At 45.6% G+C, this 27,474-nt stretch overlaps 1 protein-coding gene across 1 annotated transcript in view; it reads left to right on the top strand.

Annotated features, from left to right (window-relative positions):
- CNNM1 (cyclin and CBS domain divalent metal cation transport mediator 1) overlaps nt 1-24,129 on the top strand; it is a 70,767-nt gene extending 46,638 nt beyond the window's left edge. Inside the window, exons 7-11 of the mRNA XM_070363580.1 lie at nt 6,921-7,084; nt 20,166-20,322; nt 20,482-20,631; nt 22,695-22,796; nt 23,990-24,129. Of these exons, the coding sequence (XP_070219681.1) occupies nt 6,921-7,084; nt 20,166-20,322; nt 20,482-20,631; nt 22,695-22,796; nt 23,990-24,069 (653 nt within the window). The 3' untranslated portion in view covers nt 24,070-24,129. The remainder of the gene's footprint in view (nt 1-6,920; nt 7,085-20,165; nt 20,323-20,481; nt 20,632-22,694; nt 22,797-23,989) is intronic.
- The last annotated feature ends 3,345 nt before the right edge of the window (nt 24,130-27,474 follow it).

Below are 27,474 nucleotides of genomic sequence, written 5' to 3'. Positions count from 1 at the left end.
GTACCCCAGAATGATGAATTTTAATAATCCTAGTTTGTACTCTTATAAGCCTGTGTAATTAAATTCCCGCATCCAGTTTAGAAAGCACAGATGGCCTGTGGCATAGTGATGATGACCAAATCGGGTTGTTCCTCTCTGTCCCTCAGTGAGACTTGGAAAGATGTAAGCAGGCAGCTGATGAACCCTACCTCTTCTCACATCCCCAGACTGAAAAGGAGAATGAGGCGTTCTTCTGTGTGTGGCTCCTGTTCCTGGGATAGAGTTGTGAGAGCTCTGGGCACAGGTGTCACGAGTAAAGCAAGAGTCGCAGAGGTGTGTCTAGGTTTTCAGGGCCCCTGCCTATCCGTACAGAATGAGGGGAGATTCCATCCAGCCCTGACTTCTCTTTAAAATCCTCTTCCACCCCTTCTCTCACCACAACCCGATTTTACCCCAGTGTCTTCTCCACCCAACCTCAGTAACTCCAACTTGCCATCCAGGACAGATGTACCTTACAGGCAAACCACATGAAGTCTGCAGGATTGAGCTTGCCACACTTCTCCACCCAAATTGAGAGCATGATGTAAGAGCAAGATGGGCGAGGGAGATGTCAACAGCTTGGCCTGAACCCTATTGAGGGATCCTGTGGTCAGTTTCATGCATCACTGCCCAATCCGTCGCCTCTTAGACCTCTTTGCCCTGTGCTTAGAATTTTTCTTCTCTCTTCACTCCCCCAAGCTGCGCCTCTGTGCTCTTAGAAAATGCCAAGGGGAATTATACAACTTGAACTAGTTTGCCATGCTGCTGGGACACTCGTCTGTTACTGATTTCTTCTCTTTTTTTTTTTATTAAAAGCATTTCCATTTCCCTTGCTCAAAAACTTCTGAGTGTATGTGCACAATTACCAAAATGCCGAGTCATCAGCGTCCTACCTATTGAGGAATGTCAGGCTCTGGGACACAAAATCATTGATCTTGCACAACAGTCAGATGAGCTGGGACTTTCTTTGTCATGAAATGAAGATTCCTTTTTCATTCTAAAGATGGCTTTTATAGACCCAACCTTTGTAAGACAGCTGTATCTTTTGCTGTAGAGAATCCTTTGGGATATTATGAATAAACCTTCAATAGCATTGTCTTTACTTAAAAAACCAAGAAACATGTTTTTCCTCCCAGCACAACAGTGATGTTGCTTGTGTTTGACTTGTGGGCCCTATGAGTGACAGCAGGGTGACATGCCTGCCCTGGGTGCCAGTGAAGACGAGAGCTTTGGGAAAAACAGGGGTGAAACTGTTTCCTGTTTTCAACAGCAAGTGGAAGTGATTCAGGCAGAAGTTAATTCTGTTCAGTTCAGTCGCTCAGTCATGTCCAACTCTTTGCAACCCCTTGGACTGCAGCATGCCAGCCTTCCCGGTCCATCACCAATTCCCAGAGCTTGCTCAAATTCATGTCCATCGAGTCGGTGATGCCATCCAACCATCTCATCCTCTGTTGTTCGCTTCTCCTCCTGCCTTCAAGCTTTGCTCAGCATCAGGGTCTTTTCCAGTGAGTCAGTTCTTGGCATCAGGTGGCCAAAGTATTGAAGTTTCAGCTTCAGCGTCAGTCCTTCCAATGAATATTCAGGACTGATTTCCTTTAGGATTGACTGGTTTGATCTTGCAGTCCACGGGACTCTCAAAAGTCTTCTCCAACACCACAGTTCAAAAGCATCAATTTTTCAGTGCTCAGCCTTCTTTATGGTCCAGCTCTCACATCCATACATGACTACTGGAAAAACCACAGCTTTGACTAGACAGACATTTTTCAGCAAAGTAATGTCTCTGCTCTTTAATACGCTGTCTAGGTTTGTCATAGCTTGTAAGTAAGCGGAAGTTGATTAGTAGGCACCATATATTTCCCTATCAGCCTCACTGAAGCTGTCTTGAATGATGACATAAGGGATGAGAATGTAGAACAGAGATGTGGGGTTGTGGGGCACAGGTCCCACCAGGCAAAGTGGAGGATTATCAAGGAGCAGTGGTTATCTCTCAGGGTAACTGAAGCCACAAACCCCTGCTCACACCCACTCTCTTTGTTCCAAACTGAGTTGAGGACAAAACCTACCAGATCAAGGTGTGGTTTTCCAGACTCTTCTTGCACCAAATAAGCCACACTCCTGCAGGGCTGCCTGCCCCCTTTTCCAAGACAACCAGACCTGAGGAAACACTACCAAACGACTTAGTCAGCCACCACCTCAGAACAGCCACAGTGGGTCTGGGCAAGCCAGACCTTGTCCATTTACTTCAAGGGACCAGGACCAAATGTGAAATGCGTCTTTTTCTGCCCAATACTGCTGCTCTTCACAGTCACATTGGTGCTTTATTCTGTTCTCCACATCACCATCACTGTCCCTCTCGGCCCCTGGTCACTCCAGTGTCACCTGGCTGGTAAGTAGGACTCCAGGCCTCCTGGTTTCACACGCTCTTATTAAATAGACAAACAGAAGGTTCTGATGTTTCCTGAGGCCTCTTCCTCGAGTTATGGGGCCGTGGCAGTGCATTCCTGGAGTGTCCTTCTGCCCACCCCTTACTTCAAGAAGTCAGTCTACCAGGAATGACTTAGGTTGCTGGAAAAGGCTTTCTGATTCCAGAGTGACTAAAAGGTCTGAAACCTTTTTAAAAACAAAATTTAGATTCTAAATAAAAACTCCTTCAGGGACTGTTAGGTGCTGATTGTTCATTCCATCCTTCTTTAATGAGCACCTACTCTGGGCCAGGCACTGTGGTAGATACCAGATATACAACAATGACCAGAAAAGACAAGGTCTCTGCCCTCATGGAATTTAGCATTGAACTGAGCAGACATTACAAATAAATACAAACATGTAATTAATTAAAACTTGTGAAAAGTGCTTTAAAGGGATGAACAGGGGACAGTGATAGAGGAAAATAGGGGGAATATTCTTAAGGTGGCCAGACCGGATCTTAGAGAAGAAGAGGAAAATAACAGAATATGAAAGACTAGAGATCTCTTCAAGAAAATCAGAGATACCAAGGGAACATTTCATGCAAAGATGGGCTCGATAAAGGACAGAAATGGTATGGACCTAACAGAAGCAGAAGATATTAAGAAGAGGTGGCAAGAATACACAGAAGAACTGTACAAAAAAGATCTTCACAACCCAGATAATCACGATGCTGTAATCACTGTCCTAGAGCCAGACATCCTGGACTGTGAAGTCAAGTGGGCCTTAGAAAGCATCACTACGAACAAAGCTAGTGGAGGTGATGGAATTCCAGTTGAGCTATTTCAAATTCTGAAAGATGATGCTGTGAAAGTGCTGCACTCAATATGCCAACAAATTTGGAAAACTCAGCAGTGGCCACAGGACTGGAAAGGGTCAGTTTTCATTCCAATCCCAAAGAAAGGCAATGCCAAAGAATGCTCAAACTACTGCACAATTGCATTCATCTCACACGCTAGTAAAGGAATGCTCAAAATTCTCCAAGCCAGGCTTTAGCAATATATGAACCATGAATTTCCAGATGTTCAAGCTGGTTTTAGAAAAGGCAGAGGAACCAGGGATCAAATTGCCAACATCTGCTGGATCGTGGAAAAAGCAAGAGAGTTCCAGAAAAACATCTATTTCTGCTTTATTGACTATGCCAAAGCCTTTGACTGTGTGGATCACAATAAACTGTGGAAAATTCTGAAAGAGATGGGAATACCAGACCACCTGACCTGCCTCTTGAGAAACCTATATGCAGGTCAGGAAGCAACAGTTAGAACTGGACATGAAACAACAGACTGGTTCCAAATAGGAAAAGGAGTACGTCAAGGCTGTATATTGTCACCCTGCTTATTTAACTTCTATGCAGGGTACATCATGAGAAATGCTGGGCTGGAGGAAGCACAAGAGGGAATCAAGATTGCTGGGAGAAATATCAATAACCTCAGATATGCAGATGGACACTACCCTTATGGCAGAAAGTGAAGAGGAACTAAAAAGCCTCTTGATGAAAGTGAAAGTGGAGAGTGAAAAAGTTGGCTTAAAGCTCAACATTCAGAAAACTAAGGTCATGGCATCTGGTCCCATCACTTCACGGGAACTAGATGGGGAAACAGTGTCAGACTTTATTTTTTTGAGCTCCCAAATCACTGCAGATGGTGACTGCAGCCATGAAATTAAAAGACACTTACTCCTTGGAAGGAAAGTTATGACCAACCTAGATAGCATATTCAAAAGCAGAGACATTACTTTGCCAACAAAAGTGCGTCTAGTCAAGGCTATGGTTTTTCCAGTAGTCATGTATGGATGTGAGAGTTGGACTGTGAAGAAAGCTGAGCGCCGAAGAATTGATGCTTTTGAACTGTGGTGTTGGAGAAGACTCTTGAGAGTCCCTTGGACTGCAAGGAGATCCAACCAGTCCATTGTGAAGGAGATCAGCCCTGGGATTTCTTTGGAAGGAATGATGCTAAAGCTGAAACTCCAGTACTTTGGCCACCTCATGCGAAGAGTTGACTCATTGGAAAAGACTCTGATGCTGGGAGGGATTGGGGGCAGGAGGAGAAGGGGACAAGAGGATGAGATGGCTGGATGGCATCACTGACTCGATGGACATGAGTCTGAGTGAACTCCAGGAGTTGGTGATGGACAGGGAGGCCTGGCATGCTGCGATTCATGGGGTCGCGAAGAGTTGGTACGACTGAGCGACTGAACTGAATGACTGAAAAGTGAGTGCAGGGATTGGGGGGTAAAATGAGGGGAGAAAAGGGGGCATGAGGGTAAAATGAGCAGGAGGGGAGAAGGGGAAATGGCATCTACTGAGGTGGGGGAGGCTTACATGATTGAGAATCCCCAAGGGGGCCAGTAGGCTGGAGCAGAACAAGCATGGTGGGAAGGGAGCCCCAGGAGGAGATCAGATGGGAAAGCAGGGGTCAAGCCGTGGCGGGGTTAGTGCTTAGGGTCAAGTCATGGGGGCTTAGATTCAACTGGAAGTTGACTTGTGTATTTTTTTAATATTTATTTATTTGGCTGCATCAGGTCTTAGTTGTGGCACTCAAGCTCTTTCGTTGCAGCGCACGGACTCTCTAGCTGTGGCATGCGGTCTTGGTTCCTAGTCCCCCACCAGGAATTGACCTGTGTCCTTTACATTGCAAGGCAGATTCTTAACCACTGAACCACCAGGGAAGTCCCCTGATTTGTGTTTTGAAAATGTGCTTTTGACAGCTGAGGTGAGAACAGATTATGAGATTATAAATGGGAAGACCAGACTGTGGTCTAGGCAAGAGTGACGGTAACTGGGACTTGAGCCGAAACAGAGACCTGATGTGGGGCTGATGGATTGGCAGGAGTCGCAGGAGACTCCCAGGTTTCTGGTTCAAGTAACAGTGTATATGCGGATGACACTTAACTGAGAAGGGAAACACTGAAGGTAGAACCCTTAATTCTATACTCTGATCAAGGCAGTGATTATTCTGGCTCTAATGAGAAAATGATTCAACATATTGTCATTTTAATCTTTCCACAACAGTAACAGCTTGACAGCTAATCAGACCGGCAGACCTCCGGAAGACACTCCAAAGAGATGCTAATCATTTTGATGGATGGCAGCATTATCTTAAGAAACAGAATTAAATTCCTAAAGTTCTTCCCTGAAGGAACCAAGGAGCCTAATCTCTTAACAATCAGGCTCTTCATTGGCACCCCTGAACTGACTGTGTCAGGAGAGGGCACAGCTTCCCACTTCTCTTTCTTGGGAAGAAATGCAGAGTGGTGTCAGAGGGATGCAGAGCGGTGGAAAGGGCTTTGCAGTCTCACTCAGGGTTATTCTGTGGTGGAGGTAATGCTAAAGTCACCTTAGAACCTCTCTTCTATTGATCCTGGGAGGGCAGTTCCCAGTCCATTTTGAAACCAAGTGATACGGTCATAATTGAATGTTCCCAAGAAATTGTTCTTGAAAATGGAAAGAGAGACTGACTCAGAATATTCAGGAGGCCTTTGACCAAAGGCCTGGAGCATTGTTCCAGCCTCTGGCCTGTGAGCCTAAAGAAAGCCCTGCCTGAGAACCATCCCGCAGGGGGCTCCACTTTGGCCCTCCCCAGCTCCACCTCCTCTCTGCGGGGTGAGTAGTTCGTGGAGCCAAAGGGATGTACCACCCAGAGCTGTGTTTTTCCTTCTAGACCATATTTCAGATACAAGAATCCTGAATTTTCCACCCAGACAGCTCTAGGAGACCAGGCCGGGAAGCCCTAGGGCAGGGCAGGGTCTCCCCCTACAGCCTATTTTCTGGCACAAAACTCTAAGGAGCCTGACCTGGCCTACTAGGTTGTCAAGACGGTGTTATTTGTCAAGGAGAAGTGTAGAGCATATTTTAACAGTTTATTGATGTGATTTAAATATCTATCCATATGGTTTGTGGGCCTCTGCTGGTCCCTGCCTGGAGGCAGGCCTGATATTCCCTCTGAAATGCTTCACCACAGTGAGGGCTGGTTATCTGTGCTTGCCAGGTGGTTTTTAGGGCAAACCTAAGGCTTCAGCCTTTCTAAAAGAAGGTTTGTGAATGGAGTTTATATAAAATAACTCACTTTGGTAAATAAAGGGTCTCATGGTCTGGGGTCGCCACCCACATTCACAATGGGGTCCTCATCTCCTTCCCTTCCTTACCCCTGAACCAAGAAGGGCAGTGGGCCACCCAGCTCCTCGCTGGTAGAGGTCATGGGGAGGGAAGGAGCCTGAGCCACGTGGAGCCCCGAGGTCTGAATTTGATACTCAGAAACGGAGCAGCAGGGCACTTCCTGGGCTCTGCGGGGAGAGGTGAGGGCCCCATGCTGCCATCACCTAAATGTCCTGCGGGACCTCAGTAAACCACACCCCTTCCTCTCTCTCCCTCCTTCTCCTCCCACCACTGCCTCCCCACCCCACCCTCCTTGCCTTTCCCCCATCTCCTCTCTCGTCTGCAGTAAACCGGTCCCCTTCCCGCTGCAGTGGGTTGAACCGCTCGGAGTCTCCGAACCGTGAGCGCAGCGACTTTGGGGGGAGCAACACCCAGCTGTGCAGCAGCAGCAACAACCTCTACACACCCGACTACTCGGTCCACATCCTCAGCGACGTGCAGTTCGTGAAGGTAACTCTGCAGAGGACCCTCCCCCACCCCAACCCTGCACCCTTCTATTCCCCGTTCCCCATACCTCGGCTTTCTAAAGGCCCTGGTTTTAGTCAGTTGTTGTTTTTTTTTTCCCAGTCAGTTTTATTCTGTTCATTATTTGTCACTATTATCGTTCCTTTGTTCATTTGAACCCTGGTTGTTCATGACTGTCTCCCCATTTTTCATGTGGAGAAACTGAGGCAGGAAGAGATAGGGAATTAGCTTGCCTGAGAGAAGTTGCCAGCAGGACTGTTTCCTTTAGTTGCCCCATCATTGGCACAAGGTTGATGTGGTTTATTCAAGATACATTTGCAGGGGATTAATAAACCAAGCATATAGGAGCGTATCCCTGGCAAAGGAAATGGCAACCCACTCCAGTATTCTTGTCTGGGAAATCCCATGGACAGAGGAGCCTGGCAGGCTACAGTCCATAGGGTCACAAAAGAGTTGGTCACAACTTAGGGACTAATCAACAACAATATAGTCTTGTATAGTGGCTTCCCAGTGCCTCCATGCGTACTCCGTGGTGTTTGACTCTTTGTGACCCCACGGACTCTAGTCCACCAGACTCTTCTTTCTGTGGGGATTCCCAGGCAAGAATACTGGAGTGGGTTGCCATTTCCTCCTCCAGGGGTCTTCCTGACCCAGGGATTAAACCTGCATTGCCTGCATCTACTGCATTGGCAGGCAGATTCTTAACCACTGAGCCACATGGGAATCCCAGCTATGATCTTACATATGTATCAGGTTTCACATATTATTATCTAGAAATCTAAAACACAATGCAGTCTGTGAGCTGAAAATCTTTGTAGTAATTATCATACCACCTTGCCCTGTCCCTGAACTATCTGAAGAGAATCACTTTGCAAGTATGAGAGAGGCAGCAATGCTTATCACCTTGTAATTAAGGAAAGCTGTTTCTTCATACCCCTCATTGAGTTTAATATTAGACAAACACATTCTAAGATTTCCTGCTTTCTCTTGCTTTGATAGGTTTTATGTTGTTGGTTTTGTTTGCTAGCCTTCCACAAATCATTACACACTTGGCCTGAGATCAGAAGGGAACCCATTTACCTGAGTCCAGCTGAACACCCAACGTGCTCACTCGGTGACTGTCGTCCCGGTTACAGGGGATGAGGGTGTGCTGAATCACAAAGGTGGGAAAAGGTCCTTTCCTTCTGTTCAGAACACTCACCCTGATAATTTGAGGGTGGTGTGTGCTGACTGGCTTTCTGTGTTCCATGACTCTGTAGACACCCTGAACTAAAATACACATCGTTGATAAAAGTAACCCTGGAGAGTTACCAGAGGAGGGGCTGTACCTGTGGAATGGGCTGGGGTAATGACTGTTGGTGGCGTGCCCTGTGCCACGCACTTTAAGTCCTTGATCTGAATTATCCACTTAGTCCCACAACCACCTTAAGAGGTAGGTACTCTGTCATCCCCACTTTATAGATGAAGTAGGAGTTTGTGGGGGGCTTCCCAGGTGGTCTTAGTGGTAAAGAACTCACCTGCCAATGCAGGAGACGTAAGAGATGCTGGTTGGATCCCTGGATCAGGACGATCCCCTGGAGACAGAAATGGCAACTCACTTCAGTATTCTTGCCTGGGAAATCCCGCAGATAGAGGAGCCAGGCAGGCTACAGTCCATGGGGTCACAAAGAGTCAGACACAACTGAAGTGACTCAGCACACATACACGTGGGAGTTTGAGGAGTATAACATCTCATAGCTGGGAAGTGGCAGAACCAAGCTGCAAGCTGCAAGATTAAGTCTCTCTGTCTCCAGAGTCCAAGCCCTCAAGTCACTGGGCTTTGAGAGAGTTCGGGGAAATCAGAGCTGATGGAGCCAGGGGAAAGTGCTTTAGTAACTAATCCAACAGTATGCATGGTATGTATGATTGTGGACACTTTAACTAGTCTATCGTGACAATGAGGTTGAACCTCAGAAAACCACAGCCCACGATTCTGCTCCCTTTTGCCTCCAGCCCTGAAGCCCTGTAATTGTAGACCGTCCTCAGAAATGAGGTAAGAAAAAGTGGGAGGAGAGAAATTCTGCTGTGCTAACTCAGTGGTTGGTAGTACTGGGCACATGGTTTGTGGGAAAAGAAATTGAATGTCATGATATGAGTCAGTGGCTCAACAGGTAGCTACTGACTACTTGCTCGTGCTCAGCACTGTCTAGGCATCAACAAGATACTGTGGTCAACAAGACTGCAAGTTCCTGCTTTTCTAGAGCTTCCAGGCTCATAGGAGGAGAAAGGTGATAAACAAGTAACCACATCAGTAACCTAGGTTATTTAGGAGAGTGATGAAGGCTCTGAAGGAAATAAATCAGATCATGGGATAAACAGTGCCTGGGCAGAGTTGGCAAGGAGGCTGCTTTATTTATTTTTTTTTTTTATCTGCATGATAGATTTGCTAAACTGCCTTAATAGCAATTTTATTCATCTTAAAATCACTTCTTTCAATTTTTAAATGTCTCTCCATTCTGCCTTTCCAAATTCTGATATTCTGCAATATACTGAACTCCCTCCCCACCACCATTCCAAACCTTTTGTAAAAAAAGATTTGTTGTGAAATGGAAACACATTTTTTTAAGAACTAGAAGGTCCTCTAATTTCCATTCCACTAACATTTATTTGGATAAATATTAGGAGTTCACTTCTCTGACTTTGTTTCCTCCTCTGAGATGCAGGGATAAATGCTGTCTTCTATGTAAGCTGTTGAAAGCAATTGCTTAACATATGTGAAACTATATGGTAAACTGTAATGGAGTAAAATTAATATGACATATGATAAAAAACAATTGAGTTTTGCACTTCTCTTGGATCTTTGTAGTTTTTTTTTTTTTTTTTAATATAATTGATTCACAGTGTTCTTTAGTTTCAGGTATACACCAAAATGATTCAGTTACACATATTATTTTCAGATTCTTTCCCTTATAGGTTATTACAGAATACTGAGTAGAGTTCCCTGTGCTATACAGTAGGACTTTGTTGCTTTTCTGATTTATATATAGGAGTGTATCTATTAATCTAATATCCCTAATTTATCCTCTCTCCTCTTTCCTCTTTGGGAACCATAAGTTTGTTTTCTATGTCTTTGGGTCTGTCCGTTTTGTAAATAAGTTCATTTATATCATTTTTTAAGATTTCACATATGTGATATCATATGTATTTGTCTTTCTCTGACTTTGTTCACTTAGTATGATCATCTCTAGGTCTATCCATGTCGCTGCAAATGGCATTATTTCACTCCTTTTAATGTTCAGTAATATTTCATGGTATACATGTACCACATCTTCTTTATTCATGCTTTCATTTCTTGGCTATTGTAAATAGTATTGCAATGAATATTGGTTTCTTTTTTTTTTTTTTAAGAATAAATTCTTAATATCATCAAATATCCAGTGATGTTTAAATTTCCAGTTGCCTTACACACCTCTTTTTTTTTTCCTTGCTAATTTTCTGTTTAGTTGATCTATCCATAGGTGTGAGTGGGGTATTAAAGTCTCCCACTATTATTGTGTTATTGTTAATTTCTCCTTTCATACTTGTTAGCATTTGTCTTACATACTGCGGTGCTCCCCATGTTGGGTGCATATATATTTATAATTGTTATATCTTCTTCTTGGATTTATCCTTTGATCATTATGTAGTGACCTTCTTTGTCTCTTTTCACAGCCTTTGTTTTAGAGTCTAATTTATCTGATACGAGTATTGTGACTCCTGCTTTCTTTTAGTCCCTATTTGCATGGAAAATCTTTTTCAGCCCTTCACTTTCAGTCTGTATGTGTCCCCTGTTTTGAGTGGGTCTCTTGTAGACAACATATGTAGGGTCTTGTTTTTGTATCCATTCAGCCAGTCTTTGTCTTTTGGTTGGGGCATTCAACCCATTTACGTTTAAGGTAATTACTGATAAGTATGATCCGTTGCCATTTACTTTATTGTTTTGGGTTCGAGTTTATACACCATTTTTGTGTTTCCTGTCTAGAGAATATCCTTTAGTATTTGTTGGAGAGCTGGTTTGGTGGTGCAGAATTCTCTCAGCTTTTGCTTGTCTGAAAAGCTTTTGATTTCTCCTTCATACTTGAATGAGATCCTTGCTGGGTACAATAATCTGGGCTGTAGGTTATTTTTTTTTTTTTTTTTTTTTTTTTTTTTTAGGAGCTTTATTTTTTATTTATTTATTTATTTTTTTTTGATAAAATACTTTTATTAAATCTACTGTCTGTATTTTAATACTGTTAACTGACCCTCAGTGTCCTTTTTTAGCACTTTTTCCTTCTAGTACAAGATCTAGTCCAGGATCAGATATTGCATTTCATTGTCATGTTGATAAAGTCTCTTTTAATCTGGAACACTTTTACAGCCTTTCTTTGTTTTTTATGATATTACTTATTAGGATTTGTCTTACATACTGTGGTGCTCCCATGTTGGGTGGATATATATTTATAATTGTTATATCTTCTTCTTGGATTGATCCTTTGATCATTATGTAGTGACCTTCTTTGTCTCTTTTCACAGCCTTTGTTTTAAAGTCTAATTTATCTGATACTGAGTATTGTGACTCCTGCTTTCTTTTGGTCCCAATTTGCATGGAAAATCTTTTTCCAGCCCTTCACTTTCAGTCTGTATGTGTCCCCTGTTTTGAGGTGGGTCTCTTGTAGACAACATATGTAGGGGTCTTGTTTTTGTATCCATTCAGCCAGTCTTTGTCTTTTGGTTGGGGCATTCAACCCATTTACGTTTAAGGTAATTACTGATAAGTATGATCCCGTTGCCATTTACTTTATTGTTTTGGGTTCGAGTTTATACACCATTTTTGTGTTTCCTGTCTAGAGAATATCCTTTAGTATTTGTTGGAGAGCTGTTGGTGGTGCAGAATTCTCTCAGCTTTTGCTTGTCTGAAAAGCTTTTGATTTCTCCTTCATACTTGAATGAGATCCTTGCTGGGTACAATAATCTGGGCTGTAGGTTATTTTCTTTCATCATTTTAAGTATGTCTTGCCATTCCCTCCTGGCTTGAAGAGTTTCTATTGAAAGATCAGCTGTTATCCTTATGGGAATTCCCTGGTGTGTTATTTGTTGTTTTTCCCTTGCTGCTTTTAATATTTGTTCTTGGTGTTTGATCTTTGTTAATTTGATTAATATGTGTCTTGGGGTGTTTCTCCTTGGGTTTATCCTGTTTGGGACTCTCTGGGTTTCTTGGACTTGGGTGATTATTTCCTTCCCCATTTTAGGGAAGTTTTCAACTATTATCTCCTCAAGTATTTTCTCATGGTCTTTCTTTTTGTCTTCTTCTTCTGGAACCCCTATGATTCGAATGTTGTAGCGTTTAATATTGTCCTGGAGGTCTCTGAGATTGTCCTCATTTCTTTTAATTCGTTTTTCTTTTATTCTCTCTGATTCATTTATTTCTACCATTCTATCTTCTAATTCACTAATCCTATCTTCTGCCTCTGTTATTCTACTATTTGTTGCCTCCAGAGTGTTTTTAATTTCATTTATTGCATTATTCATTATATATTGACTCTTTTTTATTTCTTCTAGGTCCTTGTTAAACCTTTCTTGCGTCTTCTCAATCCTTGTCTCCAGGCTATTTATCTGTGATTCCATTTTAATTTCAAGATTTTGGATCAATTGCACTATCATTATTTGGAATTCTTTATCAGGTAGATTCCCTATCTCTTCCTCTTTTGTTTGGTTTAGTGGGCATTTATCCTGTTCCTTTATCTGCTGGGTATTCCTCTGTCTCTTCATCTTGTTTAAATTGCTGAGTTTGGGAGTCCTTTCTGTATTCTGGCAGTTTGTGGAGTTCTCTTTATTGTGGCGTTTCCTCGCTGTGTGTGGGTATGTAGAGGTGGCTTGTCAAGGTTTCCTGGTTAGGGAAGCTTGTGTCGGTGTTCTGGTGGGTGGAGCTGTATTTCTTCTCTTTGTTCAGTCGCGCTGTGGGGAGGGAGGGAGGGATGCTGCAAACAAATGACACTGGCGTGCGCTCGCAGTGCCTCAGCCACACTGGGTCTGCCCCCGCTCACGGCGCGTGTAGCCTCCCTGCCCACACTGCTCAGGCTCTAGATTGTTCCGCCGGGAACAATCCGAGGCTGGCCCTGGGTTGCATGCACCTCCCAGGTCCAAGCCGCTCAGGTTCAGGCACTCAGGTAGTCCTCAGAGGCGCAGACTCAGTTGGGCCTGCGTTTTGTGCTCTTCCCAGGTCCGAGCAGCTCAGGTGATGAAGTGTTGGGCGAGCGCCAATGCTGCGACTTATCGAGGAGGCTGCTTTAGAAATGGTTATTAGAGCAGGCTGAGAAAAGGACATTTTTTGTTGGGACCTGGAAGGGGCTGTGGAGAGAATGTTCAAGACAGAAATGACAGAGCCAGGAAAGAGTTTGGTGGTCCGAGGATATTTGGCCTGGCATGTTATGTGCAGACAGAGGCTGATCTGAGTTGGGAATAGAGTGTGGGTAGCAGTGTTACCTGGCATCTTTAGGCCAGAGCACAGGGTCTGGATTCTGTTTTAAGTGCATTGGGAATTTTTGTTCAGTTCGTTTCTCATGTCTTTCCACTTGTCTTAGTCTATTTTAGCTATTATAACAATTACCATAGACTGGGTGACTAAGACCACCAACATTTATTTCTCGAAGTTCTTGGAAGCTGGATCTCCAAGTTCAAGGTGCTGGTCAATCCAGGTGGTATCTGGTGAGAGTCCAGTTCATGGTTTGAAAATGGCTGTCTTCTCTGTGTATCCTCATATGGTGGGAAGGAGCAGGGAGAGGGAGAGACAGAGGAAGCAGGCTTCCTTCTTATAAGGGCTCCCTGCTCATGACCTAACTACCTCCAAGGCTCTACCTCCTAATGTCATCACCTTCGAAGTTAGAATTTCAGCGTATGAGTTTTGGAGGAACACAAACATCCAGTCCATACACCATTTGTATCATAAGTCGAGAAAATCCATATGAGGCTTTGGAGAGAAAAGTGAAGGAAATTTTGAGGTGTCATGTGTAATGAGCAACTGTGATAAGCCCAGAGTTTTCTGAAAGATCTCTGGGAGTGCACAGCTTAGAGAGCACTTTTAGGAGATGGATTTAGCTATTCCTCAAAATGGAATGTGTTAGGATGAATGAGTGAGTGAGGGAAATTGCTCAGTCGTGTCCAACTCTTTGCGACCCCATGGACTGTAGCCTACCAAGCTCCTCTGTCCATGGGATTTTCCAGGCAAGAGTACTGGAGTGGGTTGCCATTTCCTTCTCCAGGGGATCTTCCCGACCCAGGGATCGAGCCTGGGTCTCCCGCATTGTAGGCAGACGCTTTACCATCTGAGCTACCAGGGAAGCCCTGTTAGGATGAATACCCTACACTAAGTTTGTAAGGATTTTCCTAAAACTTACAATTGATCTCACATAGCTCATGTATCCACTCCTAAAAACAAATGAAACATTCTATAAATAACAGGGAACTTAAAAGGAATGTCTCTTTCCTGACAGTGAGCCAGTGGCATGCTGAGAACTCCAAATCCGCGGTCAGTTCTCAGGTACAGGTGTTATCCTTTATCTCAGGCCAGAGGGCCTTGCTGTGACTGGGGCAGCAGGGCATCACTGCACATGGTCCTTTTGTCTACCTAGATATTCTGAAATTGAGAAAGCTACATGTCAGAAGTAGAAATTTAGGGAAGGCTAGAAACCTAGTAAAGTATTATTCAGGAATCTCTTTCAACTTGTGGTTCAAGTCACTTAAAAACTTCAATTGCAATGGGTTGTTCTACGGAAGGGAACATTGTAAGTTCAAGCTCTTGTTTAACATAAGGGTTTGATTTTTCTGTTTTGTTTTTTAATATAAGTTAAGATGACATTTTTCTCCTGACTGAATGGACTTTTAGGGCCATGTTCAGGTTGCTCTTTTACTCACCTCCTCAAACCCACATTTTTTTTTTAATACAAAGAGAGTTTTTGAGAAAGCTCAGGGGTGATTTCACTGGCCAAAGCCCCTGTGACTGGCTGCAGAGGCTTTTCCTGTCCAACGGACTAACTTCTAGAACTGTTCATTAAGTCCAGGAGTAATTTGAGTTCAATATAAAATTAGAAAGAAAGGTATATCCAATATCCAGTGAGTATCTGGGAAAGGTATTAAAGCCATGATTGTGTCTGTGTGTGTTTGTGTGTGTGTGTGTGCATGCGTGCTCAGTTGCTTCAGTCATGTCCAGCTCTTTGTGACCCTACGGACTGAAGCCCACCAGGCTTCTCTGACCATGGGATTATCCAAGCAAGAATATTGGAGTGGGTTGCCATGCCATCCTCCAGGAGATCAACTCAACCCAGGGATCGAACCCTCGTCTCCTAAGTCTCCTGCAGTGCAAGTGGATTTTTTACCACTGAGCCACTGGGAAAGTCCCAAAGCCATGATTAATAGGCGTTAATAAGTTATGAAGGTACCAAAGAATCTTTAGGAATTCTTTAATGTATTCCATAAATATTAATATCATCTTTAAATTAAGAATATTTGGCAGACATTATATAGTGAATTGTAACCATGGCCCAGATGCCCCATCACCATCTGGAGGCAGAATCTCTAAATTGCAAAATTGTGTTTTGAGGAATTAATTTCTGTTGCTGTTTAGTCGCTAAGTTGTGTCCAACTCTTCTGGGACTCCATGGACTGTAGCCCGCCAGGTTCTACTGTCTATGGGATTCCCAGGCAAGAATTCTGGCATGGGTTGCCATTTCCTTCCCCAGGGGATCTTCCTGACCTGGGACTGAACCCTCATCTCGAGTACTGGCAGGTGGATACTTTACCAATGAGCTACCAGGGAAGCCCTTGAGGGATGAATAAACCACCCAAGAGTTGAAAATGTAAGCAGAACATCATAAGAGGATTGGAAACATCACTCTGGCTGAAAGGTGAACTTCTGGACGCGTTGACTGCTAAGTCAAAATGTCCCAAAGGGTACCCTTAACTCCTGTTAGTTTCGAGATCAACTGATCTCCATTTCTTTTGTAATTTAGAGGACAGTTGAGTGGTCATGTATGGATGTGAGAGTTGGACTGTGAAGAAAGCTGAACGCTGAAGAATTGATGCTTTTGAACTGTGGTGCTGGAGAAGACTTTTGCAAGTCCCTTGGACTGCAGGGAAATCCAACCAGTCCATCTTAAAGGAGACCAGTCCTGGGTGTTCATTGGAAGGACTGATGCTGAGGCTAAAACTCCAATACTTTGGCCACCTCATGCGAAGAGTTGACTCATTGGAAAAGACTCTGATGCTGGGAGGGATTGGGGGCAGGAGAAGGGGACAACAGAGGAGGAGATGGTTGGATGGCATCACCGACTCGATGCACATGAGTTAGAGCAAACTCCGGGAGTTGGTGATGGACAGGGAGGCCTGGCGTGCTGCGATTCATGGGGTCGCAAAGAGTTGGACACGACTGAGCAACTGAACTGAACTGAACTGAACTGGGTTCTTAATTGGCTACAGTAAAAGACAACTTGAACTCAAGCTATTGCTAAGAAATGGTAGCTACAGTAGTGAAAAGAGAATAAGAACATGGTGTCCTTTGAACAGTGGTTTCATTCGCTTGGTGCCAATCAGTAAGTATTTGGTAAGCAGTTAACGATGGTTCTAGGCACCATGAGCTGTACTCAAGAAATGTAATTGGGGAAAAGAACCATAAGTCAAACGACAGTGACCAATGCAGGGAAGCATCTAACTGATTATGAAATCCTATGACACTTTAAGCACTGTATTGGCTGGAGAAAGCACTGGGCCTTTAAGAATTAGGAAGGAATAAAAGGTGAGTGAAGGCAAGGCCAAGAGGGAGAAGGAAGGAAGGGGTATGGGAGGCAAGTGAGCATGGCGCACTCAAGGAATGTAAAAGAGGGGCTAAGCCGGACCAGAGGTTCTGTGCTGGCAAGCAGCGGGACACTGGGGCCGTGCCAGGCTGGACTGTCGAAACTGGGCAGAGCTATCTAGTTGATCTGCTGGACCGTCAGTGTCTGATACAGAATCCAGTGGCCATAGGTGGCTGTTGAGCACATGAAATGCGGCTCATCCAAACTGAGGTTTGCTAGAATGTAAAATACATATCGGATTCCAAAGACTTGATACAAAGAAGAATGTAAGATTCCTCATTAATTATTTTATATTGGTGACACATTGAAGTGAAGCTATTTTGGATATGTTAAGCTAAATGAAATATATAAAATTATTTCACCTGTTTGCTTTTACTTTTTTAAAAACGTGACGACTAGAGAATTTTAAATTACCTATGTGGGGGTTTCCCTAGTGGTCCAGTGGTTAAGGCTCTGCACTTTCAATGCAGGAGGCATGGTTTCAATTCTTGGTCAGGCAGCTTAGATCCCACATGCTGCTCGGCCAAAAAAAAATTTACCTATGTGATCTCACATTATCTTTTTCTTGGATAGTACTGTGCTAGGTAGAAAAGGCTCCACAGTTGAACAGGAGGAGGGAACTGACAAAAAGTGATGCTTGGATCTAGAAATGCAGCTGGAGAGATTTGCTGAATACATTTGGCTAGTGCCTTCTCAAATTTCTTTTAAGGTGGCACTTTGACGCAGATGGTAAAAAATCCACCTGCAATGCGGGAGACCTGGGTTCAATCCCTGGGTTGGGAAGATCCCCTGGAGAACGAAACAGCTACCCACTCCAGTATTCTGGCCTGGAGAATTCCATGGACAAAAGAGCATGCAGGCAACAGTCCAGGGCATGGCAGAGTCAGACACAACTGAGCAACTTTCATTTTCGTTGACATCATATTTGTTTGTGACTTTTCTAACTTAAAAGAGAAGCATTGTGAAAGCAAGGCTGTGAGATCCCTAGAGCAGGTAACCAAGGCATTGCCCAATGCCTTTGTCTTGAATAGGCAGTGTGTTTTATACCATAGTTTTTAGGCAAAGAATCATTTGGTCTTTAACTAAAAGTGAAAAAGTAAAAGTGTTAGTTATTTAGCCATGTCCAACTCTTTGGGACCCCATGGACTATATGTAGCCCTCCAGGCTCCTCTGCCCATGGAATTCTCCAGGCAAGAATACTAGAGTGGGCAGCCATTCCCTTCTCCAGATCTTCCTGACCCAGGGATTGATCCCAGGTCTCCTGCATTGCAGGCAGATTCTTTACCATCTGAGTCACCAGGGAACTAAACTGGAAGCCAAATCTAAACTAACTAGTTAAAAGAACCCAAATAGAATAATATCAAGTGCTTTGTTGAGCTTACCAAGAGTCATTTAGGACATTTTCCTGTTGTTTAAGCCAGGAGAAATTTCAAGACTCCAAAGAAAGCGTCACCTTTAGAAACCCATGGTAACATTAGAAGACTGAGTTTTGATAATAACCTTGGCTCAGACCATGTATCCTACTTCTCTTCAGTCATCTGATGCCTGCTGCTGCTGCTGCTAAGTCGCTTCAGTAGTGTCCGACTCTGTGTGACCCCATAGACGGCAGCCCACCAGGCTTCCCCGTCCCTGGGATTCTCCAGGCAAGAACACTGGAGTGGGTTGCCATTTCCTTCTCCAATGCATGAAAGTGAAAAGTGAAAGTGAAATCGCTCAGTTGTGTCCGACTCTTGGCGACCCCAGGGACTTCAGCCTACCAGGCTCCTCCATCCATGGGATTTTCCATGCAAGAGTACTGGAGTGGGTTGCCATTGTCTTCTCCCATCTGATGCCTATGGGCCCCCAAAATAACATAGCAATTTTGGAGGGACCTCCCCTAAAGTTTTGTGAAAGGCAGCCTAATGCAGCCAGATGCATTTACAATGTACAGAGGTGAGCTCAGATGCTTTCCCCTGGACAGCAAGCGTAAAGGCCCTTTAAACTGAAATGACCAGATTGCAAGGGCAGATCCTGCCCATTATCAGACCCTGGAGTTTCTCCTCAGAGAACCTGGAATTCTACAGTCCCACCTCGCTTTCCCTCTCCCTGGCCCCTGAGGATGAGTAGCACTTTCCCAAGCAGAATGCACATCTCAGTGCTGGAACTCTGAAGGCTTGCTAACTGTTAAAGCTTAGGCAAATCCCCAACCTTTCTGAACGTCATTTCCTTATTTGTAAAATGGGCATCACAGGACCTCTCATGCTTACCCCCCTGCAGCCATGGTGCCCAAAGGAGATAACGCATTCCTGAGTGCTCTGTAAGCCATAATGCACTGAATGGATGGAAGGTTTTATTCTCATATTCCAATGTCTGTCTGCAAAAGCAAACTCTTCTGCGTAACATTAGCACTTCACCAACATCTGAAAATCAAATCATCAGTTCCATCTCTTTAGTATATTTATAGCACTTCCAGTAATACATAGGATTTCCAAAAATAAATAACTCAATGATGTTTTAAATAAAAAGTTGAGATTACAAGCCAATTTGGTGCAAATACTATCAGGAATGAGTTTGTTACTGCAAATAAATAAATTTGTGAGCTTCCTGTCATAAAAGGAAAAAAAGGAAACCTAGTGGATATTTGAGTCCTCATTCAATATAAAGAAGTATACAGTGCATCTACAGAAAGGAGCTTCTTCCTGGCACTACTTTCTTGAAGGATTTATCAAATGGATTCCTATATGATTATGGAAGTCATTAGAAAAAACAGTAGTAATAAAGTGACTTCATCCGTGGTTTTGCCAAAGTTTATGTTCTTCATATGGAGGTTTCTTATTTCAGCCTCTACACAAGTTGGGGATCTTGTTCTTGCTGAGTCCCCATTGACTGCCCGTTAAGAAGAGGGCCCTTGGCAACAACATAAGCCTGTGTTTTAAACCTCTCCATGGGCAACCACCTGCTAACTGAAAGGCCTTCCATCCTCTCCTGGGTCTCAGGAGAAGGTTCCTCCATGTGTAAGAGTCCAGAGCCAATAAAAATGAACAGAAGAACGCTGGTGGCAAAGGGGTTCCCTCTTTGCCCCTTAACTGCTGGGCCCCAGAACATGGATCCCAGACCACCAAGGCCAAAGGTTCCAAAGAACCTTACTGGGGGTGCTTCTGAGCTCAGGAAGGTGAGCCAGGTCCAGGGAGGGGTCTGCCCAACTTCTGACCTCGACCCACCTCTCTGCCTCCATCTTCCAGGTCACACGGCAGCAGTACCAGAACGCGCTCACCGCCTGCCACATGGAGAGCTCACCCCAGTCCCCCGACATGGAGGCCTCCACGACCCGGGGCACACCCCAGACTCCCAAGGATGACCCTGCTGCCACCCTCCTGAGCCACCGGAGCAGCCTGCCGTGTAAGCTGGTTGGGAGGTGATGAGCCCGGCCAGGGACTGCCCGCCTCCCTCCTCGGCCCCGCCTCCGTCCTCGGCCCCGCCCAGAGCTGCAGTCTCGTCCGCAGGGAGCCCCAGGTCTCCTCCAGAGCAGGGAGGTGACACACTTACTGTCCTCCCCAGGCAGCCGCTCAGATGGGCTGAGAAGTCCCGGCGAGGTCGTGTACCTGAGGATGGAGGAGATGGCCTTCACCCAGGAGGAAATGACCGACTTTGAGGAGCAGAACACGCAACAGCTCTCGCTGTCTCCTGCCGCTGTGCCCGCTAGAGCAGGTCAGGGAGGGAAACTGAGTCCCGTGGGAGTAAAGGGGGAATGGGTCAAGGCCGTTGGGTCCTGGTATGGCCCTAGGTGATCCAGGTGAGGGAAGTCTGGGACCAGAGCCCCCACGTAAAACTCCCCACTTCCTTATGCTACCAGGGAAGGAACATTAAGGCTTACTATGCCTCTCCCAGGCATCAGATCCGCGGTAGTTTGTTCTCAGAACACTGTTAGCTAGGTTTCCACCTGGATTCAGACCTCGGCTTCCCCATTTAGGAGTTCGGCAACTTTAGGCAAGTTACTTTAACCTGAGACTCGGTTCCGTTAGCTTAATAGATATCTTTCCTTATGTTTGTTTTTTAGTCGCTCAGTCATGTCTGACGTTTTTGCGTCCCCGTGGACTGTAGCCCACCAGGCTCCTCTGACCATGGTGTTTCCTAGGCAAGAATACTGGAGTGGGTTGCCATTTCCTTTTCCAGGGGAACTTCCCAACCCAGAATCAAACTTCCCTGCATTAGCAGATGGGTACTTTACCACTGAGCATCCAAGGAAACCAATTCTTCCTTATGTTAATAGATAAAAATCACGGTGGCTACTTCATGAAGTAGTTTTGAGCAGAAATGAAATAACATTTATAGGAGGGCGCATCCCAGTACTGATACTGTGCTCCCTAAATATTAGGAAGTTATTATTCGGCCTAATTTATAGATTAGGAAGGGCTTCCATGGTGGCTCAAGACAGTATAGAATCCGCCTGCAATGCAGGAGTCCTGGGTTAAATCCCTGGGTTGGGAAGATCGCCTGAAGGAGGGCATGACAACCCACTCCAATATTCTTGCCTGAAGAATCCCCATGTACCGAGGAGCCTGGCAGGTTACAGTCCTTGGGGTTGCAAAGAGTCGGACACAAATGAGCGATTGAGCACGTAGATTAGGAAACTGAGGTCAGCCTTTGCTCTTACTGGCAGGGCTCTTCCCTTTCTTTGAGTCCCTGAGACTAGCAGTAATCTGTAGGATCTGTCCTGATCTCTGAGATCATAGCACCTCCTATGGAGACACTGAATACTCCTGTCTTGACTGCAGTGTTGCTCCAAGCTCCAAGCGTCCCACCAGTCCTGAGATCCTTCTATACTTGCCTCATCAAGCTAGTCATCTCCATGTATTCTGCCGCCCCCTACACCAACGACCCCAAGGCCAGCACCCATCCCGCCTCCAGACCCACCCCAGTCCGAAAGTCTGAGATCCCCCAGGTCCAGAGCAGTGGCCTGACAAGTGCTCACAGACTTTTGAAGTCAGTGAGACAACGTGTTTGAACTTGTAGCTAACTCAGAAAATCAAGGATATGCATAATCACAACTCCAGGACCTGAATTTAGAATGATGGTTTTCCTCCTGTGCACACTGATTTTAATAGCTAACACATGTAGCAAGAAGTTTATATCAAAGGAATGAGAATAGAGGAGATGGGCCAGTCTTTGGAGATTATTCCAGTCCATCCTCCTCGTATGACACAAAAGGGCCTACGCCCGGAGAAGGGAAATGACTTGCCCAGTCCACCACACCATCTGCCTCCCCAGTGAGATTCAGAGGCATTGGTGGTCAGGGCCTGGGTCCCTTTCCAGCTCTCAGATCAGGCAGTTCTCTGAATCCCCCCTGGGTTTGGTGGGAGAAGAGAGCACATGAGCTTAGTTGTTACTGAGCCCTGTGATTTTGCAGGGTCCGTGCAAGGAGAGGAGTGTGAGGTGACACCCGGCCTGTGCTCCAAGGTGCTTCTTATCTGGCAGATACTGAGTGGAAATGCTCGTGTTCCCGTCTCTGTCTGACCTAACAGTGCTTGGAAAGTTGGATTCCTGCTCCTCTTCTCTTGTTTCTTAGTTCCTTTTGTGGCCCTAAAAAGCCTCTTGCTAAGTAATTAGAGCCTTTTTCTTCCTGGACATCCCTTCTATGTTACAGCCACCACTGCCTTGGCTCTGGTTTTGAGCTTTCACCTGCCAAGGAACATTGACAAAAAACACCCTACCTGGATCCCTGGGTGTTCAGGTGGAAAGGCTTGTGTTCTTTCTTCTTTTCTTTTTCTCAGCATCAGATAGTGAATGTTGTCATATCAACGTGGACACAGAGGCCAGCCCCTGCAGCAGTGACTTGGAGGAAACCATGGGCAGGAAGTTGCTGAGAACCTTGAGTGAGTACTTCTTTACCAGGATGAAAACCACCCACCAGCTGGTTAGTATGAAAACATGCTAGGATCTTACTCCTGAAGGAGAAACCATTGACTCCTTTTGGGAACCCTAATGAGCTACAATTGTGGAAACCTGTAATGGGGTTTGGGCAGGTACTGCACCCTTGATAGTTTGGGCATCTGTGCCATTCAGTGGGTAGTTGTCTAGGGCAGGAGTCTGTAAACCATGGCCACAGATCAAATCCTGACCTCCTCCCCTGCCCATTCCTATAAAAAATAAGGAGGCTTCCCTGTAGCTCAGGCAGTAAAGAATCTGCCTCCAATGTGGGAGACCTGGGTTTGATCCCTGGGTTGGGAAGATCCCCTGGAGAAGGGAATGGCAACCCACTCCAGTATTCTTGCCTAGAGAATTCCCCAGACAGGGGAGCCTGGCAGGCTACCGTCCATAGGGTCGCAAAGAGTCAGACACTTTCACTTTGACTTTGTTGGATTATAGAACCCACTAGTCTTTGATGGCCACAATGGCAGAGTTGGGTAGTTGCAACAGGGACCAAATGGCCTGCAAAACCTAAAATACTTACAATCTGGTCTTTTAAAGAAAATTTGTGTTCAGGAAACTCAATAAAAAGGAGAGCAATATCCTCTGTGGAAGGAAGTCAATGGCAGGGAGAACAAGGTGAAATATAGTCCTTTCCAAAAACAATGGAGCTGGGAACAGAGTACCCTTCCACCCCCACATACCCCAGTGCAGAGGGAGGTTGCCTCTGATCTAGAAAGTGCAGGTCCCTGGGGATGGCTCCCAGCTACACCGCCACCTCTGGCTCAGGGACATCAACGTCCGTGAGACCAGTCTTCTTTCTGAGGGTGTCTGGCAACCATTTGAGCTGACGATGAGGAGGCATGCTCCTGGGACACCGTGTGGGCCTCGCTCGATCCCGTCCAGGAAATCTCCCTATATTGGCACTAGTCTGGACGTGTGGCTTTTTGGAGATGTCATCTCAGGTGGAAGGTGCATTCTAATCCTTCAAGACGTGCATATGCTGATGTCAGCACCTGGAGACAATGCAGGCTACTGCCAAACTATCGAGGGCTTTGTCTCCATTCCTGCTTCTATTTTGAAGAGCGCTTGGGCCCCCGAGAGAGTACTCATGTTCTCCCAGCCTTACAGACTGACCCTTAGAAAATGTGTTTTTCAGGTGGTCGAAAAAGGAAGAGGTCACCAGATGGAGAGAGAACCTCTGAGGAGAACTCCAACTTAACGCCTCTCATCACATGACAGGGCTGTTGGTGTCCACTGGGGGCGTGAGATTCCAGAGCGCTGGGGAGAACCCATCCTCCCGTCGTCTGCTTCTCCCCAAGGCCTCCCACTGGTGACAGAGCGTACTGCTTTCTTTACCACCTCTTCACCCCTAGCCATCGGTGTGGCAGATTTTCTCTCATCGCCTCCAGTTTGACTCAGAGCCTTGCGGTGGCCGTGACGGAAGGAGGTGCCTCAGTGGAACATGCTGGAAATGATCTCGTCCACAGCACAGTCTGGGACTGCAGAAGAAATGACCCCAGGCTGACAATGCCACTCTAGGCTAACCCCTGATGCACTTCCTGTTCCTTGGTGTCCCTTGGCACCATATTCATGCTTCCCTTAGCTCAAAAGGTGCCACTGGCAGAGAACAAAGGAGGCTGGGGCAGCAGGTAGGAGGGGTAGTTCGGGAGACACACCAAGAATTTCTCCAGAACATTAGAGCAGCGGGACTCAGTCATGCTGCCGTGTGACGTTACAGGACAGAAAACTGTTGGTGACCAGTTTCCTGTTAGAAGAGGGTTCCAGCAGCCTGGGAGGTGTGTCTCGGCTGGAATGAAAAGAATGTAAGATGGACCCTCAAGTCACTGTATTTCCCAGGGACACATCTGTTTTGGCTCCTGATTAGTAGTCATCAGTCCATCAGTAAATCTGCTCTGGAAGAGGAGGAGCAAGAAGAAGAGAAACCCATTTGGGAGCCAGAGATGGAACTTCAGGTTTTAAATTTTAAAATATATATATATATATATGTGGAAAAGTTTTAGCCATGACAAACCAAAGAGTGCCCAGGTCAGCCAAGAAGGATGCAAGCTCTCACGTGGCTTCAGTGTGTATTACACAGGAACATGGAAGAATCACTCTTCTTTTTTTGTCCATTCCCCCACCTCCACCCTTTTCTCCACTCCGTCAAGTCAGCTGAGTGTACTTTATTCTGAGAATGTACCAGATCTCTGAATAAAGTACCAGAGAGAGCTGGTACATTGAACAACCATTTTCACCTGATGTTGGGCTTCCCTTGTGGCTCAGCTGGTAAAGATCCGCCTGCAATGCAGGAGACCTGGGTTCGATTCCTGGGTTGGGAAGATCCCCTATAGAAGGGAAAGGACGCTCACTCCAGTATTCTTGCCTGGAGAATTTCATGGACTCTATAGTCCATGGGGTCGCAAAGAATCCGATGCGACTGAGCAACTTGAACCTCGCTTCGCTTCACTTGGGACAGGTGCAATTCCAAGCGTGACCACCAGATGGCAGGATGACTGCACGAACCTGCTTGAAGAGTAAACTGATCAGAAACCACAGAGCCAGCCTTATGGAAAATGTGGAAGTGAAGGTTGTCTTTGGGACACCTGTATCCCTTTCTGATGTATATCCCACCCATTGGGTTCCCTCGATCAGGGATCCAGTGATCCAGTGCTCATCTCAAAACCATTCCCTAACTTTTCTCTGGGGATGTAATTCTCAGGCTTCCCTCATCTTCCTCCAAAACCATTACTCCCACCTCCCTATACCCATTCAATCAATAATCACATAGAGGGTGGAGAAACTGATCATTCCTCTGGGTTATTTGCATCTCAAAAGAAAATGCTTACCCACGGGAACATTTACCTCAGGGGTTCTTAACTTGGGGTCCGTCACTCCAGGGGGGTCCATTGTTGGACTTAGCGGGTCTATGAAACCCCTAACTGTCAGAATTTAGTGTCTGCCTTCTTATGTGTGTTTTCCAGAGGGTAAAGCTTTCATACGATTCTCAAAGTTCTCAGACCCGTCAAGTATTAAAATCCACTATTTTAACTAGTGGAACTTTCAGCCCAGAGTTTCTGCAATGCAGAATGAAGTGAATACTGCGTAGTTTGAGACAGATTTTTAGTTGTAAATGGTCTTCCCAAGTGTCCATCAAATCGATGGCGAAAGCTGGCACCCACCAAGTGGAAATCGTCAGAAGTCCTTGGCATACCCTATGGTATTGTACAGCGTACACCCACGTAACTGGGTCCCCACCAAACCCCAGCAGGTGTCTGCAGACAGGAGGGGCACAGCATGTGGAAGTGGACTTTGCCTTTCTCAGCAGTGTGTTATTGACTTCACATCCTTTGCCTGGCCCTGCCTGAGGCTCAGCAGTGCATGACTTCTCGTAAATAACACAGCTACCACCCACCCCCAACACCTACCCTTGCCTGGTAGAAACAGCCAAAGTGTCAGCCCTTGGTGCTGGGTGCCTCTGACCCAAACCGATGAATGCTGTTTCAAACAAGGTCTGCAGTCACGCAGTCTTCTTGCCCAGCTGGCCACTGACCCAAGGGTTGTGCCTGGCTGGTCTTCCTTTCATTACCCCTTAGGTCACTGCTGTTGCTTTACACCCGTCTCTTTGCAAAACCCCTAAAGAGCCTGTCACCACTCCTCTCCCTTTACCCCACCCCATCCCAAGATTTTCTTCAGGTTAAAAAAAAAAGAGGATTTTGAAATAAAGTATTTATGAAGCCTCAATACATTGTAAATAATTTTTAAATAAAATAAAAATCCTTTTCCTGGACTATGGCTGTTTTCCTTGCCCCTGCATCTCAGAGTTCCAAAGTAGTTTTCGTATGAGATGTAGGGTGGGGTGAGGCACACACATAATTACCTTACCTGAGGGCCACCTGCCTGAAGAGGCACCCCTCTCAAGGCCAGGTGTGAGGTTGCAGGTAAGGTTACAGGAAAGCCCTGCGCTCTGCTTTGGGATGTCAGATGGGTAAGATCTTGCAAGAACAAATTTCAGAAACGGAAAGTAAAACCCAGATGAGAAGCCAGAGTGTGACTTTAGACAAGAAACGAGCATGAGGATGAAAATGAGAAGCGCTGGCATTTTTCGGAGCCCTGTGTTTGCGAGGCACTGGACTGGGTGCCTTCCCAGTTCAAGGTCTTAGCGGCCAGATCCAGTCTAGCGTTTGAAGCAATGTGCTGGTCACACTTCTGCAGGCTCACTTCTGCAGGCCCTTTGGAGAGGAGCCATAGTAGCCCAATTCCAGTGATTTCCAACCAGAGGCTGGGAAAAGGAACAAGGGAGCAGGGAGGGCTTATTGAATAGTTATAAACCAAGACAGGAACAAGGGGACAACCAACAGGTGGGCAGTCACTGAGGTATTGATGGATTTTGTGGAAGGTTGGAATCTCTCACCTACTACCGTCTCCAACCAGCACACAGGACAATTACTGAGCGACCTGCATGAGAACTGCTTGCGATTCTTCCCAGGAGCTGCCACAGGCTGTAAAGTTCACTGTGCACGCATGCTCCGTAGTGTTCGATTCTTTGAAACTCCCTGGACTGTAGCCCACCGGGCTCCTCTGTCCATGGTATTCTCCAGGCAAGAAAACTGGAATGGGTTGCCATTTCCTACTCCAGGGGAT

The sequence above is a fragment of the Bos mutus genome, chromosome 26, assembly GCF_027580195.1.
Source record: "Bos mutus isolate GX-2022 chromosome 26, NWIPB_WYAK_1.1, whole genome shotgun sequence".
Taxonomy (NCBI): Eukaryota; Metazoa; Chordata; class Mammalia; order Artiodactyla; family Bovidae; genus Bos; species Bos mutus.
This window is presented reverse-complemented; position numbering and strand designations above follow the sequence as displayed.